The sequence below is a fragment of the Seriola aureovittata genome, chromosome 15 (genome assembly GCF_021018895.1).
Source record: "Seriola aureovittata isolate HTS-2021-v1 ecotype China chromosome 15, ASM2101889v1, whole genome shotgun sequence".
Taxonomy (NCBI): Eukaryota; Metazoa; Chordata; class Actinopteri; order Carangiformes; family Carangidae; genus Seriola; species Seriola aureovittata.
The window spans coordinates 8,314,016-8,327,747 of record NC_079378.1 but is presented as its reverse complement, the minus strand read 5'-3'; the positions used below and the strand labels follow the sequence as shown (position 1 = coordinate 8,327,747).

Sequence of the window (13,732 nt, the reverse complement as noted above, 5' to 3'; positions counted from 1 at the left end):
TATAATTAATATAAAGTTCCAGGAACGTACGTTAATTGTTTAGAGTTATGACTCCCACAAATTGTAGCTGCCAGAACTTAGTAAACTACCCCAAATGCCTCCATGAGCTGCGAGTTACAGTCGCTGCTGCAGCTGTAACCGCAGAGCGTGTCGATAGGTGGACCACATTACAATAACTAACTTGTCTTAAGAACACCCAAGCAATAAAAGATTAGCCCGATTACCCTTGATTAATTCCGTGCTAATGTGAACGGGGAATTTGAAGTTTTGCTACAAACAGAATTTCCGAGCCCAGACGGGTTACGTAAAGGCAGCACGAGAACACGTGTTGGAGCCTTCTGGAAAACGACTCCCCTTTCGAGAGCGTCCGAGCCCGAGCAGTGCGGACTCCCTACCGGCGATACCTTCTTACTTTTACTTCGCTGGCTGTGCTGCTTAGCCATGGCAGCCGTGAAAGCTCTGAACCCAAAAGCAGAGGTGGCCAGGGCCCAGGCCGCACTGGCGGTTAACATCAGTGCTGCCCGGGGGCTTCAGGATGTGCTGAGAAGTAACCTGGGACCGAAGGGGACCATGAAAATGTGAGTGCTGCCGAAGCCCTTTGTGCAGCACGCGTGCTGTGCTAACTCGTTAGCAGCTAACGTTAGCTTCAACTCTCCGGCAAGATTGTAATCACTCTGAGTCAGGTTTTCGCCACCCAATTATGGATTTATATGAAAATTGGAAAGCATTCCTCCATTTACTACTGTGTCACCATCCACCACAAAATACTTAATCACGATTTCAGCTAGTTGAGGCCTCCAGTTGCTAAACGGATAACTGATTTTCCCGGCGCACGTTGCCTTGCCCAGTCATCGTCATGATCCGCTTTGACAACCACATAGCTAACATTAGCATGTTAGTAGCAGCCGGTTAGCATATGATGCTAACGCTAAAACCGTCAGTTTGAGTTTCAGCTAGACTTCAGCTGTGTGCTGTTTACATGGCTTCAGTGTTAACCAGTGTAATTAATGAGCAAATTCACGACGCGATCACCGGTTAATGTTAGTTACCTTTCATTGCCGGGTGGATTATTTCAGGAAGTTCAGTCAGATATTTGCTTACAGTTATTCTTCATCTGTCAGGCAGTAAACTGTCATTTATGCAGAAGGCATGTCGGACTGAAAACTTTTACCACTGCTGACCAACTGTTGGCCATCAGTATATTGGCTGACAGCAGGCTGCAGTGAAGCAGCCTTTGCTCTGCTCAGTTAACTCTAACCTTTCCCCGCCCGTTTGCTCCACAGGCTGGTGTCTGGGGCAGGAGACATAAAGCTGACCAAAGATGGTAACGTCTTGCTACACGAGATGGTAAGGAAGTGCTGATCTGTGACATTATTCTGCAAAACTCTCTTCTGTTTATTTCTACTGTCTTCTTCATTGTTATACAGTGACCACACCCTTAGTATGTGTGTGTGCGGAGATGCCATCAAAGCCTGTGTAATTATTGCTAGAACATTCTAGGGCTGAATGATATGCAAAAAAATGATATTGCTATTATAGTTGGCAGATATTGCGATACAAGTTGTGATTTTAGTTGGAGTGGTCATTTTTGCATTTTATTTTCACTGGGGGAAAAAAAAAGATGATGTTTTTGCTGATGGTGATTTTAGCTGGGACTTGTACTAAACAAGCATGTTCCCTTATGTCTGGAGAAAATGATTTGTATGTTGTGGCATCTCTGTCGCACCACAATGTTTGATCTATGGTATGCTGTAACACATTTTACCTCCTGTGTTTTGGATATTGCACTAGGCCATATTAGAATTTCAATATTATTTAGATGAATTGTTCAGCCCTAGCACATTCCCATCAAACTGAACAATAAAGAGTTACGTGTATGACCGACTAACTAACTACCTAATAGTAGGTTGTGTTTGGAAAACATTTTTGAAATATGGTTGCTTTTGTTATTTTGGTATCAAATGTATGAATTTGCTACCTTTATAGGTCAAGATGGAGTTTGCTCAGTGAAATATTCTGGAAAAAAGCTGCTTATTTTGTGTTACAGCAGAAGAACATGTTGTAATTTAGAGCTGAAACTATGAGTCCATCAATTAGTTTATCAACAGAAACTTCATCAGCAGCTATATAGATAATTGTTACACTTATTTTTCAAGCAAAACTAGTGGAAAAAATACTGCACCTTCTCAGGTTAGAGCTTTTCAAATTGCAGGATTTCCTGTGTCTGTTTGTCATGTAGGATAAACTGAATATCTATGGGTTTTTGCATTTGTGGGCAGGCATAATTTTTTTTCCCCCCCTTTTCCCCCCCTTTTTCAGCAAATTCAGCACCCGACAGCGTCCCTGATTGCAAAGGTTGCCACAGCACAGGATGACATTACAGGAGACGGCACAACCTCCAATGTCCTCATCATTGGTGAACTGCTGAAGCAGGCTGACCTCTACGTGTCAGAGGTAAAAGAGAGAGGCTGCAAAAACTGTAAAGTCACTGTAAAGCCCAGATTGTACATAAGTACTGTTCATTGTCGATGTTTTTTTTAACCTAAATAGACATGTGAATCTCATCAGCATCCATGTCAATATTCACAATTTTGAACTGGTGACATTTCTTTATATAACTCCCCTTGATTTCTTTCTGAAGGGTCTTCATCCAAGAATCATTGCTGAGGGCTTTGAGGCAGCAAAAGAGAAAGCCTTGGCTGTTCTGGAAGAGGTGAAAGTGACGCGGGAAATGGACAGAGAGACCCTCATTAACGTCGCACGCACTTCCCTCAGGACCAAGGTTCACGCAGAGCTGGCAGATCTGCTCACTGAGGTAAGACATCAGGGAACCGAGCTAAAAATACAAGTGCTGAGGGGTCAGTTGGATGCTTTCCCATCTTGAAGGGTCCTAATGCACTGAGTTAATTGTTATGTTATGTAATTATTGTGTTAATGTTTGGGTGAGGTGACAGCTGATATGTCTGTCTGCAGGCTGTAGTAGATGCTGTGCTGGCTATTGCTAAACCCAATGAACCCATTGACCTGTACATGGTGGAAATCATGGAGATGAAGCATAAGACCGACTGCGATACACAGTGAGTTTCAAGACAGACTTGGAGCAAGAGGCAATTCATCTCTGCACAGCGATGCAGGAGTGCACAGGGGTCCCACACATCTAAAGGTAATTTTGTTTTGTCTTTCTCAGGCTGATCAGAGGTTTGGTGTTGGACCACGGTGCCCGACATCCAGACATGAAGAAGAGGGTGGAGGATGCTTATGTGCTGACCTGCAATGTCTCTTTGGAGTATGAAAAGACAGAGGTCAACTCTGGTTTCTTCTACAAGAGTGCCGGCGAGAGGGAGAAGCTTGTGGCTGCAGAAAGGAAGTTTATTGAGGATCGTGTGCAGAAGATCATCGCCCTGAAGAACAAAGTCTGTCCCAATGGAGAGAAGGGTTTTGTCGTTATTAACCAGAAGGTATGCTTCAAGAGGTTTAATGTAGTAGAAGTGTTTGAACTGCAGGGCATTTAAACTGTAGTTCTGTGCCTCTGTACTGGGAGTAGTTCATACAGTAACTAATTTATGGTGAAAAAAAGAATGATTTAAAGACAGCCAATATTAAGTAAAAAAAATAAATAAAGAAACAAAAAAACATTGTACGAGATGATAAAAACATCTCACAACCAGTCATGTCAAACGGTGAAGGATGTCAGGAAATGAGCAGAAAATCTAAAAATGCTGGAACAATTTAAGTTTTTTTTAATAAGAGGCACAGATCTGTTCATAGTTGCAGTTGTTTGCAGTCAGTTGTCACATCTGTATAATGCACAAACAATGCTACCGCTATGAGCTGGTGTTATGAAGTTCTTTTTGGCAAATGTGTAAGAAGAGAAATGCCTCGAATTACCTCTCGCATCCAGCAGAAATGGAGCAACACAGGTATCATTGTAATCCAAAGTTCATTTTAGCCCTGGTTTTGTTGGTTTACTCAGGAGAATTTAGTTTTAACTCTACTGCTCAGAGAGATCAGCAGTCCTGGCAACACTATCACATTACATTGGCTAATTTGAGTTGATGCTATGTCAGAAACACTGTTTAATGAAGCTTTCAACACATTAGATAATATAGATACAATATTATCCCAAGAGAGTTTGTCTCTAGGGTTGTCTTTCTCTGAATCAGTTTTCAGTTTTTGTTTTTTTGACATACAACATACATTAGTTGGATAAAAGGAAATGCCTTTTATGATCAATCCTGCTAAGTGCACAGTGAACACCCAAGGATGCTAATGTGGCTAACCCTGGTCTTTTTCTAACTGTGCTACAGTAAATCTGATCTGTACCTCTGCATTAGGAGAGCCCATTCCTCTCCTACATGTATTCAGCGGATCAGAATAATCTTTTCATCATGAGTACACCAGTGAATTATTTCTGGAATTGATCGACCTAAATGGAGATTTGACCACTTTGATGTCATTTCTTTGTTTTGTAGGGTATTGACCCGTTCTCCCTGGATGCCTTGGCCAAGGAAGGGATTGTAGCCCTGCGCAGGGCAAAGAGGAGGAACATGGAGAGGTAATGAAGATATTTTCCCTCCTAGAAATATAAATGGGTACAAGGGAGCTCCTTTCACATCGTGCCCTGACATCAGGATGGTTTAATGCTGTCCACAGCTGCTCTAGTTTGGGAGACTGCATTCCCAGTAGCCTGATATTTTTCCAATGTAAATCACATTAAAGAATTGAAATATCCTTAGTGTTTTGTTTTCCTTGACAGGCTCACCCTTGCTTGCGGTGGCATTGCCATGAATTCAGTTGATGACCTCACAGCTGAGTGTTTGGGACATGCTGGGTTGGTTTATGAACACACACTGGTGAGTATTTATCTTGGTGTTTTGTTCTTGGTTGGTTTTTTTCCTGTGTTTGTTTTTTCACTTACAGTCTGCTTATGTATTTTATATGTTGAAAATGTTGAGGCAGAGATTTTAATCATCCCCATTTCTCTTTGCAGGGAGAGGAGAAGTACACATTCATCGAGAAGTGTGGGAACCCTCGCTCGGTCACCCTGCTGGTGAAGGGACCCAACAAACACACCCTCACACAGATCAAAGATGCTGTAAGGGATGGTCTGCGGGCAGTTAAGAACGCCATAGAAGATGGTAAGACACTAATGAACCTGAAACTTTAATATGTTTGTATGTTTGGCTTACTGATTAACATTTACATTTTAAATGTCAATTCAATGTAATTTAAGAAAAGAGATGATTAGATTCCTGTCTAAAGCCACTCTGTAAAGCCCTTTCAGACTTTGCTATCCAAATGTCACAGGGATAAATCACATGTTAAACGTCTGCCAGAATTTGTCCTCCTGGGTGCACTTCCTCCAGTTATTTCTCTTTCTTCTGCTTATTATTGATTATGATTAAATCAAAAAAAATAATATCTGAAGTAAAGCTTAGTTCCCATCTTCTTCCTTCTTCAGTAAAATGCATTTGGCCTCATTTGCACAGCGAACACCCAAGGATGCTAACATCATGGCTGTCCCTGGTCTCATGTCTGTGCTACAGTGACTCTGATCTTTTCCTCTGCATTAGGAGAGTTTCAGTCTCTCCTACAATGTATTCAGCTGATCAGAACAAACTGCGTTTCTTTGAGTCAGTGATTCACTAAAACACACAGTGCTTGCCTCACTCGGCTGAAGCAATCGTACTTGCGTTTTCTGACTATCCTCTTCTCATCTTTGTCTCTTCAGGTAGTGTTGTGTCTGGCGCAGGTGCGCTTGAGGTGGCTGTAGCAGACGCTCTGGTAAAACACAAACCCAATGTGAAAGGAAGAGCCCAGCTGGGAGTTCAAGCATTTGCAGATGCTCTCCTAGTCATCCCCAAGGTGAGGGATTTTCAGACTTATATCATGTGTGATTAGAAAACTCCTGCCTCTCTATTGTACTGTTGATATCATCCCTGGTCTTACCCAAGTTTAGCATAGACAAGAAAAATGGCAAAACTGATTTGTTATCTGTCAGTATTCATACTGTATCGACCTGTTTATTTCAATCCTTGATCTTCCTTTGTAGGTTTTGGCCCAGAACTCTGGCTATGACCCACAGGAGACTGTGCTGAAGCTGCAGATGGAGTACAAAGAGTCTGGTCAGCTAGTTGGAGTGGACCTCAGCACAGGTCAGAACCACATTACAGTTATTAGACAACTATGTTTATCTTACTGTTTCAATACACCTACAATACATCAATACTCAGTTTTGTACTGATGTAAAACTGGAAAAAAGCTGGACTATCTCAAATCAGAACAGCTGGAGAGTAAAAATGTTTGTAGTAAAGCATTCGCCTCCCTCTTCATATCACAAAGACACAAGACTCCATTCATTGTGCAACTCTAAGACTGCATATTTGTATTTTGAGTCACCGTTATCTTTTTTTACGCTGTTTGATGTTAAGATTAATTCTTTTTTAGGCATGAGTCTCTTTATCACAACATTGCTTTACTTAAATCCTGTTGTTTTTCCAGGGGAAGCCATGGTGGCAGGAGACGCAGGTGTATGGGACAATTACAGTGTCAAGAAACAGCTTCTCCATTCATGGTGAGATTATGCATTTCTAAACCACACAAGACCAGTGGAACACTTTAAATGGGCCTGTCTCCTCATTAATACATGGGTCTGCTTTGCCTTACAGCACGGTGATTGCCAGCAACATTTTGTTGGTGGACGAGATCATGCGAGCTGGAATGTCTTCTCTCAAAGGTTAAAGGTCAAGTGAAGAAGCTGCAACTGTTATCATACTCACAGGGATAGTTGTTTACCTTGATGGTTCAGTCAACGTGTTCCCGCTCTTGGCACTCTGAAGCACCCCAGTCTGATGGACAGCCTGCTGTTCACACCACGGCATCCATCCAGTGTCCGTCAGAAATCATTGTTATGCTAGTCATGGTCTTTTTTTTTCATGGATTTGTCAACGCCTCCCTCTGATTGGTTTATTTATGAGATTTTGTTAAAAGCACTGACCTCTGTCACTCAGTTTTGTTTCTACCCATTAAAGGTTTTCTTGGCTCCTGAAAGATTTGTTGGTTGCTGGAAGTTGGTTGTTTTTCTGTGAAGAGTGAATGGATCAAAAAATGCATGAACCACATTAAATGTGTCAACCACATCTAGACTAAAACTAACACACAAGCAGTGGTAGGATGAGAAAAAGTTCATTTACATTAGTACAATCTTTTTGGTACTGGAGTGTTTCTCTTATACTTAAGTGCGTGTGTGTGTGTGTAAATACTTATACCTCTGCTATAGTACAATTTTTTTAATAATGTACCACTGCACATAATATGCTGAATACAAATTATGACCAATGTTCTTTTAGCCTTATTCAGAATATTCTAGTACTATAAAAACTGCCATCAAATGTAATATGGACATAAAGTAGCATCAATTTCGGGGGTTCCCTCAAAGCAATAAGCAGTGTTTTATTTTCTTTAATATAGTGCTACTTAATACGATATCGCTCACGCGGGGAAAACGTTCATGAAAAGAAATTAATTCGTTAAGTAAAAAAGGGAAAAAAAAGCGGAACCTTCTATCTTTACACGGAGCCTGGTTTTTGTTGCACCCACCTCCGTTGCGACCGTGAAATGTGCCCGACAGAAAAGGAGAACAATGTATGCGTTTAATTGAAGTTTGAGAAGTCCTGCTGTTAGGTCTCTTAAAACTGTTATGTGTAACCTTTATCATAAAGCTAAATGCGTTGTGTCAGCTGAGTGTTAGCTCAAACAAGCTTGTTAAAAATGAACGTTAAAATCGTGTCCTGGATATCCGCTGTGCTTTTACTAACCGTGGCAGGTAAGAACTCCCTGTCATTTTTGAACACACCAAAACGTAAATTATTTTAACATTTAATCCACGTGATCTGGTCGATTTTCCCCCGACACACAGCAGCAGATGAGATGCTGAATATACCAGGAGGAAAGATGTTGATGGGAACCAGAGCAGCTGACGGGAGAGATGGAGAGTCCCACACCAAGGAGGTTACACTGGGACCTTTTCAAATGGACAAATATCCTGTCACGAATGCAAATTTCAGGTATTGAATTTTTAAACTTGACATTGAGGTGGAAAATGAGTTACAAAAAAAAAAATTAGAAATTAAAAAGCCTCTGATTTAACCTTCATTCTCCACAGAGACTTTGTGAGAGCGCAGAAGTACAAAACTGAAGCTGAGACTTTTGGTTGGAGCTTTGTGTTTCAAGACTTTGTGTCTGAAGAGCTGAAAGGCAAAGTCACACAGAAGATTGAGGTACTGGGCCGTTTTATGTTGTAATGAAAAAATAAGACTGAAAGAAACATACAATTTTCAATATAAAAACATTAATATTTAACTTTTAACTCATTGTTTCCCATCCAGACTGCTCCTTGGTGGTTGCCTATAGAGCGGGTGTTTTGGAGGCAGGTAGGGTTTTCTATGTCTTGCCTTGGATTTTATATTCCCCCCCCCAGCATTTTCTGTAATCCTTCTCACCTTTCTGCAATCCATCATGCCTTCATCGCCTGCCCTTCACCCCTTTGACTCTCTGCTGTTCAGCCTGCAGGACCCGGTTCAGGCATCCGGGAGCGCCTGGACTTCCCAGTGGTTCAGGTGAGCTGGAATGACGCTCAGGCCTTCTGCCAGTGGAAGGGCAAGAGACTGCCCACTGAAGAGGAGTGGGAGTGGGCTGCACGTGGGGGGCTGCAAGGTACATCATTTATACATCGAAACCTTAGAATATCCAGTGGAGTCCAAAAGTCTGAGACCACTTTCCCATCTGGACTCCACTGCATACTACAGGTTGCATCAATATAATAGGGTTTTTTTTTACCATTTTGACAGTTTGTTTGTATCTACTCTAGACTCACATTGATGCCTCTGGTCAGTCTGCTCCAGAACTACTGAATTTGTCCAGAAGTACAGTTTAGATAGTGTTTCAGATACAACACACATGAGAGGTGTCTTCATGAGTCAAAGAAGAGAGAAGGGAAACTAGTTTTCATGAACCCCGAGCTCAATATTTAGTGTATAGTTGTTTGCTGTGCAATTATCTCTTTCCTGCCTCTTGTATTTCAGGTCGGACCTATCCGTGGGGGAATAAGTTCCAGGCCAACAGAACCAACCTGTGGCAGGTCAGCCTACTACATTAATGCATGTTGCTATAGCATTAGCACAGTGTATAGTCGTCATAGGATGCTCTGACTGGGGATTCACTGATGTGTTTATTTAAAAAAAAAAAACACTCATATGTGATAGTTTTCCACTCATGTCTGCAGGAAATGATTCTACTTTCTCTGGCTAAATATATAAATTTGGGTGTTGAGGTCATGAAAGACTGATCTATCTAAATGTAATTGTTTGTTGTTTTTAAATAGACTATGATGCAGTCAAAATTAGGGATTGTTTCATTTTGGATTTGGCTTTAAGTTGGTAAAATACCCAGATTTGTTAAATCCATGGCCAACAAATTCCGAATTGAATCTTTCATTCACGTTCTCTGTTTAGTCTCTTTTGCCCCCTTCTCTGACGCTACAGGCATCGGCAAAGAGAAGAAGAGGAGCAAACACCATTTTCCCTCACAGCAGTCAGGACAGGGTTAATGATTGTCTTCTAATTGGCTCATAAATCACAATTAAAATGACCAATTGTGTCGTTATATCTTTGTTGCACAAAACAGATGAAATTAGTTTTGTTACTGAAGTGGGTGAAATAAAAACTGTACATATTTTAACTGAAAAATGTCTTCATTCCCAACAAACAAACTACTCGGATAAGACTCATTAAGGGACTTGAAAGGATTCAGATTCGATAAGCAGGTTTGGCCCTGGGTTCAGATTCAATATTAAATTTTACTTCTGAAATCAGTGAACACCAATAGATATTCACACAGAAGCATTTGAACATTTATCAACAATATCAACAAACATATTTATAATAAATAAGTGGTGTTTTGTTTTTTTATGTGTGTTGTAGGGATCGTTTCCAGAAGGAGACACTGCAGAGGATGGATACCATGGCATTTCTCCTGTCACAGCATTTCCTCCTCAGAACAGCTACGGTAACTGACCCTTATTAAATAAAAAAAAAAAAACACTGATGCGATTACATAATAATACAAGTGCTAGACTGCAACAGAGATGCATTGAGAGCAATAGAAAAAGATGTTACAGAAACATATTGAACCAAAGAGTTTGAGGAACTCTGATCGCCTTTGATTGGTTAAAGAAAAGAAATTGAAATATGATGAGGGTGTATTTTTGCTGTGTGCTTCTTAATTTTATAAGAACAATGTTGATTCTTCCTGCAGGACTGTATGACATGATGGGAAACACATGGGAATGGACAGTCACGCCCTTTCCTGGAGCGCAGCCAATGTATGTGCTGCGCGGTGCCTCCTGGATCGACACGGTGGATGGTTCAGCCAATCATAAGGCTCGAGTCACAACCAGGTGGGTTATTTCATTTGAAAGAAAACACTGTATGTTCAGACTTTATAGAACAGCTGTGCAGCTGTCCGGACTGACCGATGGTTATGATTCTGTGTCCTGCAGGATGGGCAACACTCCTGACTCCGCCTCTGATAATCTGGGATTCAGGTGTGCTGCTGACGATGGACAGAAACAAGGGAAGAAGAAAGACAAAACAGAACTGTAGCAACAAACAGGAAGTTTACAGACAAACAGGAGTAGTAAGTGAATGACAGTAATGTCCATATGAACCAAGTGTTTATTGATTCAGGTTCTATTAATGGATCTAATGACTTTCAAGCTGAGAAAGAATAAGAAAAAAAAAAGCAAGGGACCAATGAAATCTTCATGACTAAGACTGAATATTAATGAGTGATGATGGTAACAGGAAAGCATGAGTGCAGGAACAAACTATTTCTCCTGTGGAGAGCTTAGATTTTTTAAATGAATTTGATAAAGAATAAACACAAACAAACTAATAAATAACATCAAGAAATAAACAACTTTCCAAAAAAAAGTCCCTTCTCACTGTTTTTCCTAATGTAGGTGTGCAGAGCCCCAAATAATCAAAATGCTACTGGGGTGACTGAAGACACATTGGCTTTCTTCCCTGACTGGAAGAAATAGGTCACTGTGTGACTGTCAGCACTGATGTTCTTCCCTCCACATGCTGGGATCTGTCTTTTGTTGTCTTTTTATGTGACCGGAGAGTAAATTGGTCCATTGGTTTTAGTGATGGTCTCCTCTAATCCTGTCTTTGTCTCTTGTTTACTTTCTCATCGCGAGTGGCCAGCTGAGAGGCCGTTTGGACTGAGTCTGTTAAACACCACAGATAAAGTGTTTTACCAAACGTTTGTTTAAGTCCAAAGTAACTGTCAAACCGAGCCTTCTCTCTGCTCACAAGAAACGATCTCAACACACACACACACACACACACACACACACACACACACACACACACACACACACACACACAGTAGAGGGACATTTATCAGTGACACTGAATCGTTTTTTCATTGTCAAATAATATTTTCACATGGCAACAACAGAAGTGGCAGCTTTGTTCCTGTAACACAACATAACAGAAGGACAGTGTTGCAATTTATATATGACAATTTGCATCGGCCCCGTTGTTCTCTCTCCTTTTCCACTGCATCTGAACATCCTGATATTTTCACTGGACACCTCCACAACTCATGTCTGAAGCCCATGCAGAGTTTCTCTACACATGAAGCCTTTTGCATCAGTGTTAATAATGTTGAATGATACTGTGAAACTATTGTATAATACATTATTATTGGGATTTAGACTTGTGACTTGTGACCTGGGCTCTTCAGTCCTAAAACTGCAACTCCCAAGATTTATTTTCAATCCATGCTGCAGCGAAACCAACAAAACAAACAAACAAACAAACAAACAAAACCTTCAACGGAAAATGTAATGTGTTTGCTTTCAGGTGGAGTTTAGTCTAGCACAAAGTTTGGAAACAACTGGCTCTGTCCAACTGTAACAACATTCAACTGCCAACACCTCAAAATTTCTCTAATTGACATTGTGTATTTATTTATTTATTTTGTTTGAACAAAAACTAAAATGTAAAAACACACATTTCTCCATTTTACAAGGGCTGCACTGTTTCTTTTCTGGCCTCCAAGAAAAGTCACTGTTCCCAGACTAAACAGTCATGTATAAACAGCCTGTAACCTCCCACAAAGGATGTTGTTTTAACGCTTCTGTTTTTGTTTGGATTTAACAAATGACATATAATGAGTTAATTGGTCAGCGTTAAAGGCGCTGTGTATCATGGGACAGAACCAGGCTGGTTGTTTGCCTCTGTTTGTAGTCTTTATGCTAAGATAAGGGAACAAGCTATAAATAATCTGCAGCCTCGTATAATCTGAAAACATGAGTGATAACGATCCTCTCATCTAACTCTCAGCAAGAGAGCAAATAAACTTATTTTTCAAAATGTTTAACTATGCCTTTAAGTAACTTGAGTGATAAAATCTTATTTTTTCATAAAACAAACAAGACGAGGCAACTTTCTCAACAAGACAATGAAAAGTCGTTTACAAGACATAAAAGGCATCAGAATAAGACGGAAAGAAACTCAAGATGAAATAAAAAGATGTATAAATAGTATTTAGCAGTAAAATAAAATAGATGATAAAATAAGCTTAAATAAAGACAAACAGGAGAATTAATTAGCAATTAGTTTGCTCGTTGAGTAATAATACAGCGCACGTGCTCTATACGTACTGGAACAGGCAGCGTTTCTCACATACTTTGATTAGGTTGGACGTAGAATACAATGTCAAATATTGGAGGGGAGAATGGAGAACAGGGTAACAATCAGCAATCAACAGTTTTACTGTGAAGCACTGTGGGTCTAATGAAGCGGTGACCGGCTTCCTGCAAAAGTTTTCAGGACAAGAAGTTTGATGCACGGCTTTTAGATGGACAGGAGAAGGAAAACACTTCACACCACATGTGCACACATCACAACCGTGAACCACTTCCTGCTGCACCGAGATAAAATGTTAAATAACATTACGAGACAGTGTGCAGACAGCCAAGTGAAAACGTGACATGAACGTAACAAATTAAAACTGGCAGAACACCGTGGCCCTCTGGAATGAGGAAACATCGTGTTGGATTGGCAGTAAATCTCTGATAATTGTGGTGTGGCTTCTATTGTACTTTGGCTGCAGCCTTCAAATCACCTCCCATCTGCCTGCAAAGTTATAAAGTAGGATGAGCGTACGTGTCACTGACTAATCTCTGTTCATGTGTGTAGGAGGTTTGTCACTAAAAATTACCCAACTACAAGGAAACACTATATCTGGTGTTTTCCCCAAAGCATTTCAATTCCAAAAATAAATCCATGACTCGTCATGTGGTTTTGTCAGTTCTTTAAGTTATTTTAAGTTTCAGCATTGGGAGTCAACTTGCCTTTGTTGTATGTTTACCTTTGACACTCAATATAAATGAAGCTTTCCGTTTCAATCAGGTATCCTGCGTCAAACCTGAATATTTGTCTTGTGTCAAAAGATCAAAAGCCCTCCCTCCTTTATTACCCTGCAGCTCTGGCATGTTTGCACGTCATGTGTTTGTGTAGTGACTGAAAGGAGGAAGAAAAACCCAGACAGACCACGTGAAGCCAACAGCCTCCAGTGACATCACATCATATCAGGTCGTGTCCCTGTGAAGACGCATACAATTCAGGAAAAACAAGTTTGGAGACATTTCGGTTTGTCA

The 13,732-nt window shown here is 40.6% G+C and overlaps 2 protein-coding genes and 2 non-coding genes across 6 annotated transcripts; all 4 read left to right on the top strand.

Annotated features, from left to right (window-relative positions):
* Nucleotides 1–348: 348 nt before the first annotated feature.
* cct6a (chaperonin containing TCP1, subunit 6A (zeta 1)) lies at nucleotides 349–7,052 on the top strand. Its single transcript, XM_056396833.1, has 13 exons — nucleotides 349–578; nucleotides 1,284–1,347; nucleotides 2,320–2,454; nucleotides 2,642–2,815; nucleotides 2,974–3,077; nucleotides 3,188–3,458; nucleotides 4,473–4,555; nucleotides 4,757–4,853; nucleotides 4,991–5,138; nucleotides 5,732–5,865; nucleotides 6,053–6,155; nucleotides 6,502–6,574; nucleotides 6,669–7,052. The coding sequence occupies exons 1-13, from the start codon at nucleotides 442–444 to the stop codon at nucleotides 6,739–6,741; spliced, it is 1,596 nt and encodes a 531-aa protein (XP_056252808.1). The 5' UTR covers nucleotides 349–441; the 3' UTR covers nucleotides 6,742–7,052.
* On the top strand, nucleotides 4,243–4,380 carry LOC130183094 (small nucleolar RNA SNORA22). The gene has a single exon (XR_008829779.1). It is a non-coding gene; the product is annotated as a small nucleolar RNA SNORA22 (small nucleolar RNA).
* LOC130183095 (small nucleolar RNA SNORA22) lies at nucleotides 5,482–5,620 on the top strand. Its single transcript, XR_008829780.1, has one exon. It is a non-coding gene; the product is annotated as a small nucleolar RNA SNORA22 (small nucleolar RNA).
* A 540-nt stretch (nucleotides 7,053–7,592) lies between the features above and the next one.
* On the top strand, nucleotides 7,593–13,721 carry sumf2 (sulfatase modifying factor 2). 3 transcript variants are annotated; one of them, XM_056396838.1, is made up of 10 exons: nucleotides 7,593–7,825; nucleotides 7,919–8,066; nucleotides 8,165–8,279; nucleotides 8,388–8,432; nucleotides 8,565–8,715; nucleotides 9,084–9,139; nucleotides 9,981–10,065; nucleotides 10,315–10,456; nucleotides 10,559–10,695; nucleotides 13,593–13,721. In XM_056396838.1, exons 1-9 carry the CDS (start codon nucleotides 7,771–7,773, stop codon nucleotides 10,659–10,661), a joined length of 900 nt encoding a protein of 299 aa, XP_056252813.1. In that variant the 5' UTR covers nucleotides 7,593–7,770; the 3' UTR covers nucleotides 10,662–10,695; nucleotides 13,593–13,721. The 3 variants fall into 3 exon arrangements, with proteins under 3 accessions (XP_056252813.1, XP_056252812.1, XP_056252814.1); XM_056396837.1 differs by lacking the exon at nucleotides 13,593–13,721 and adding an exon at nucleotides 11,021–11,206; XM_056396839.1 differs by lacking the exon at nucleotides 13,593–13,721 and having other exon boundaries at nucleotides 7,922–8,066; nucleotides 10,559–11,009.
* The last annotated feature ends 11 nt before the right edge of the window (nucleotides 13,722–13,732 follow it).

What these genes read in the sequence shown, in the direction of transcription:
- cct6a (XM_056396833.1), top strand. Translation starts at nt 442, where the DNA reads ATGGCAGCCGTGAAAGCTCTGAACCCAAAAGCAGAGGTGGCCAGGGCC. An exon ending in TGGCAGATCTGCTCACTGAG is followed by an intron (nt 2,816 to 2,973) that starts GTAAGACATCAG and finishes GTCTGTCTGCAG; the next exon opens with GCTGTAGTAGATGCTGTGCT. An exon ending in TGGAGTGGACCTCAGCACAG is followed by an intron (nt 6,156 to 6,501) that starts GTCAGAACCACA and finishes TTGTTTTTCCAG; the next exon opens with GGGAAGCCATGGTGGCAGGA.
- sumf2 (XM_056396838.1), top strand. Translation starts at nt 7,771, where the DNA reads ATGAACGTTAAAATCGTGTCCTGGATATCCGCTGTGCTTTTACTAACC. An exon ending in AGCGGGTGTTTTGGAGGCAG is followed by an intron (nt 8,433 to 8,564) that starts GTAGGGTTTTCT and finishes TCTGCTGTTCAG; the next exon opens with CCTGCAGGACCCGGTTCAGG. An exon ending in TGCACGTGGGGGGCTGCAAG is followed by an intron (nt 8,716 to 9,083) that starts GTACATCATTTA and finishes CTTGTATTTCAG; the next exon opens with GTCGGACCTATCCGTGGGGG.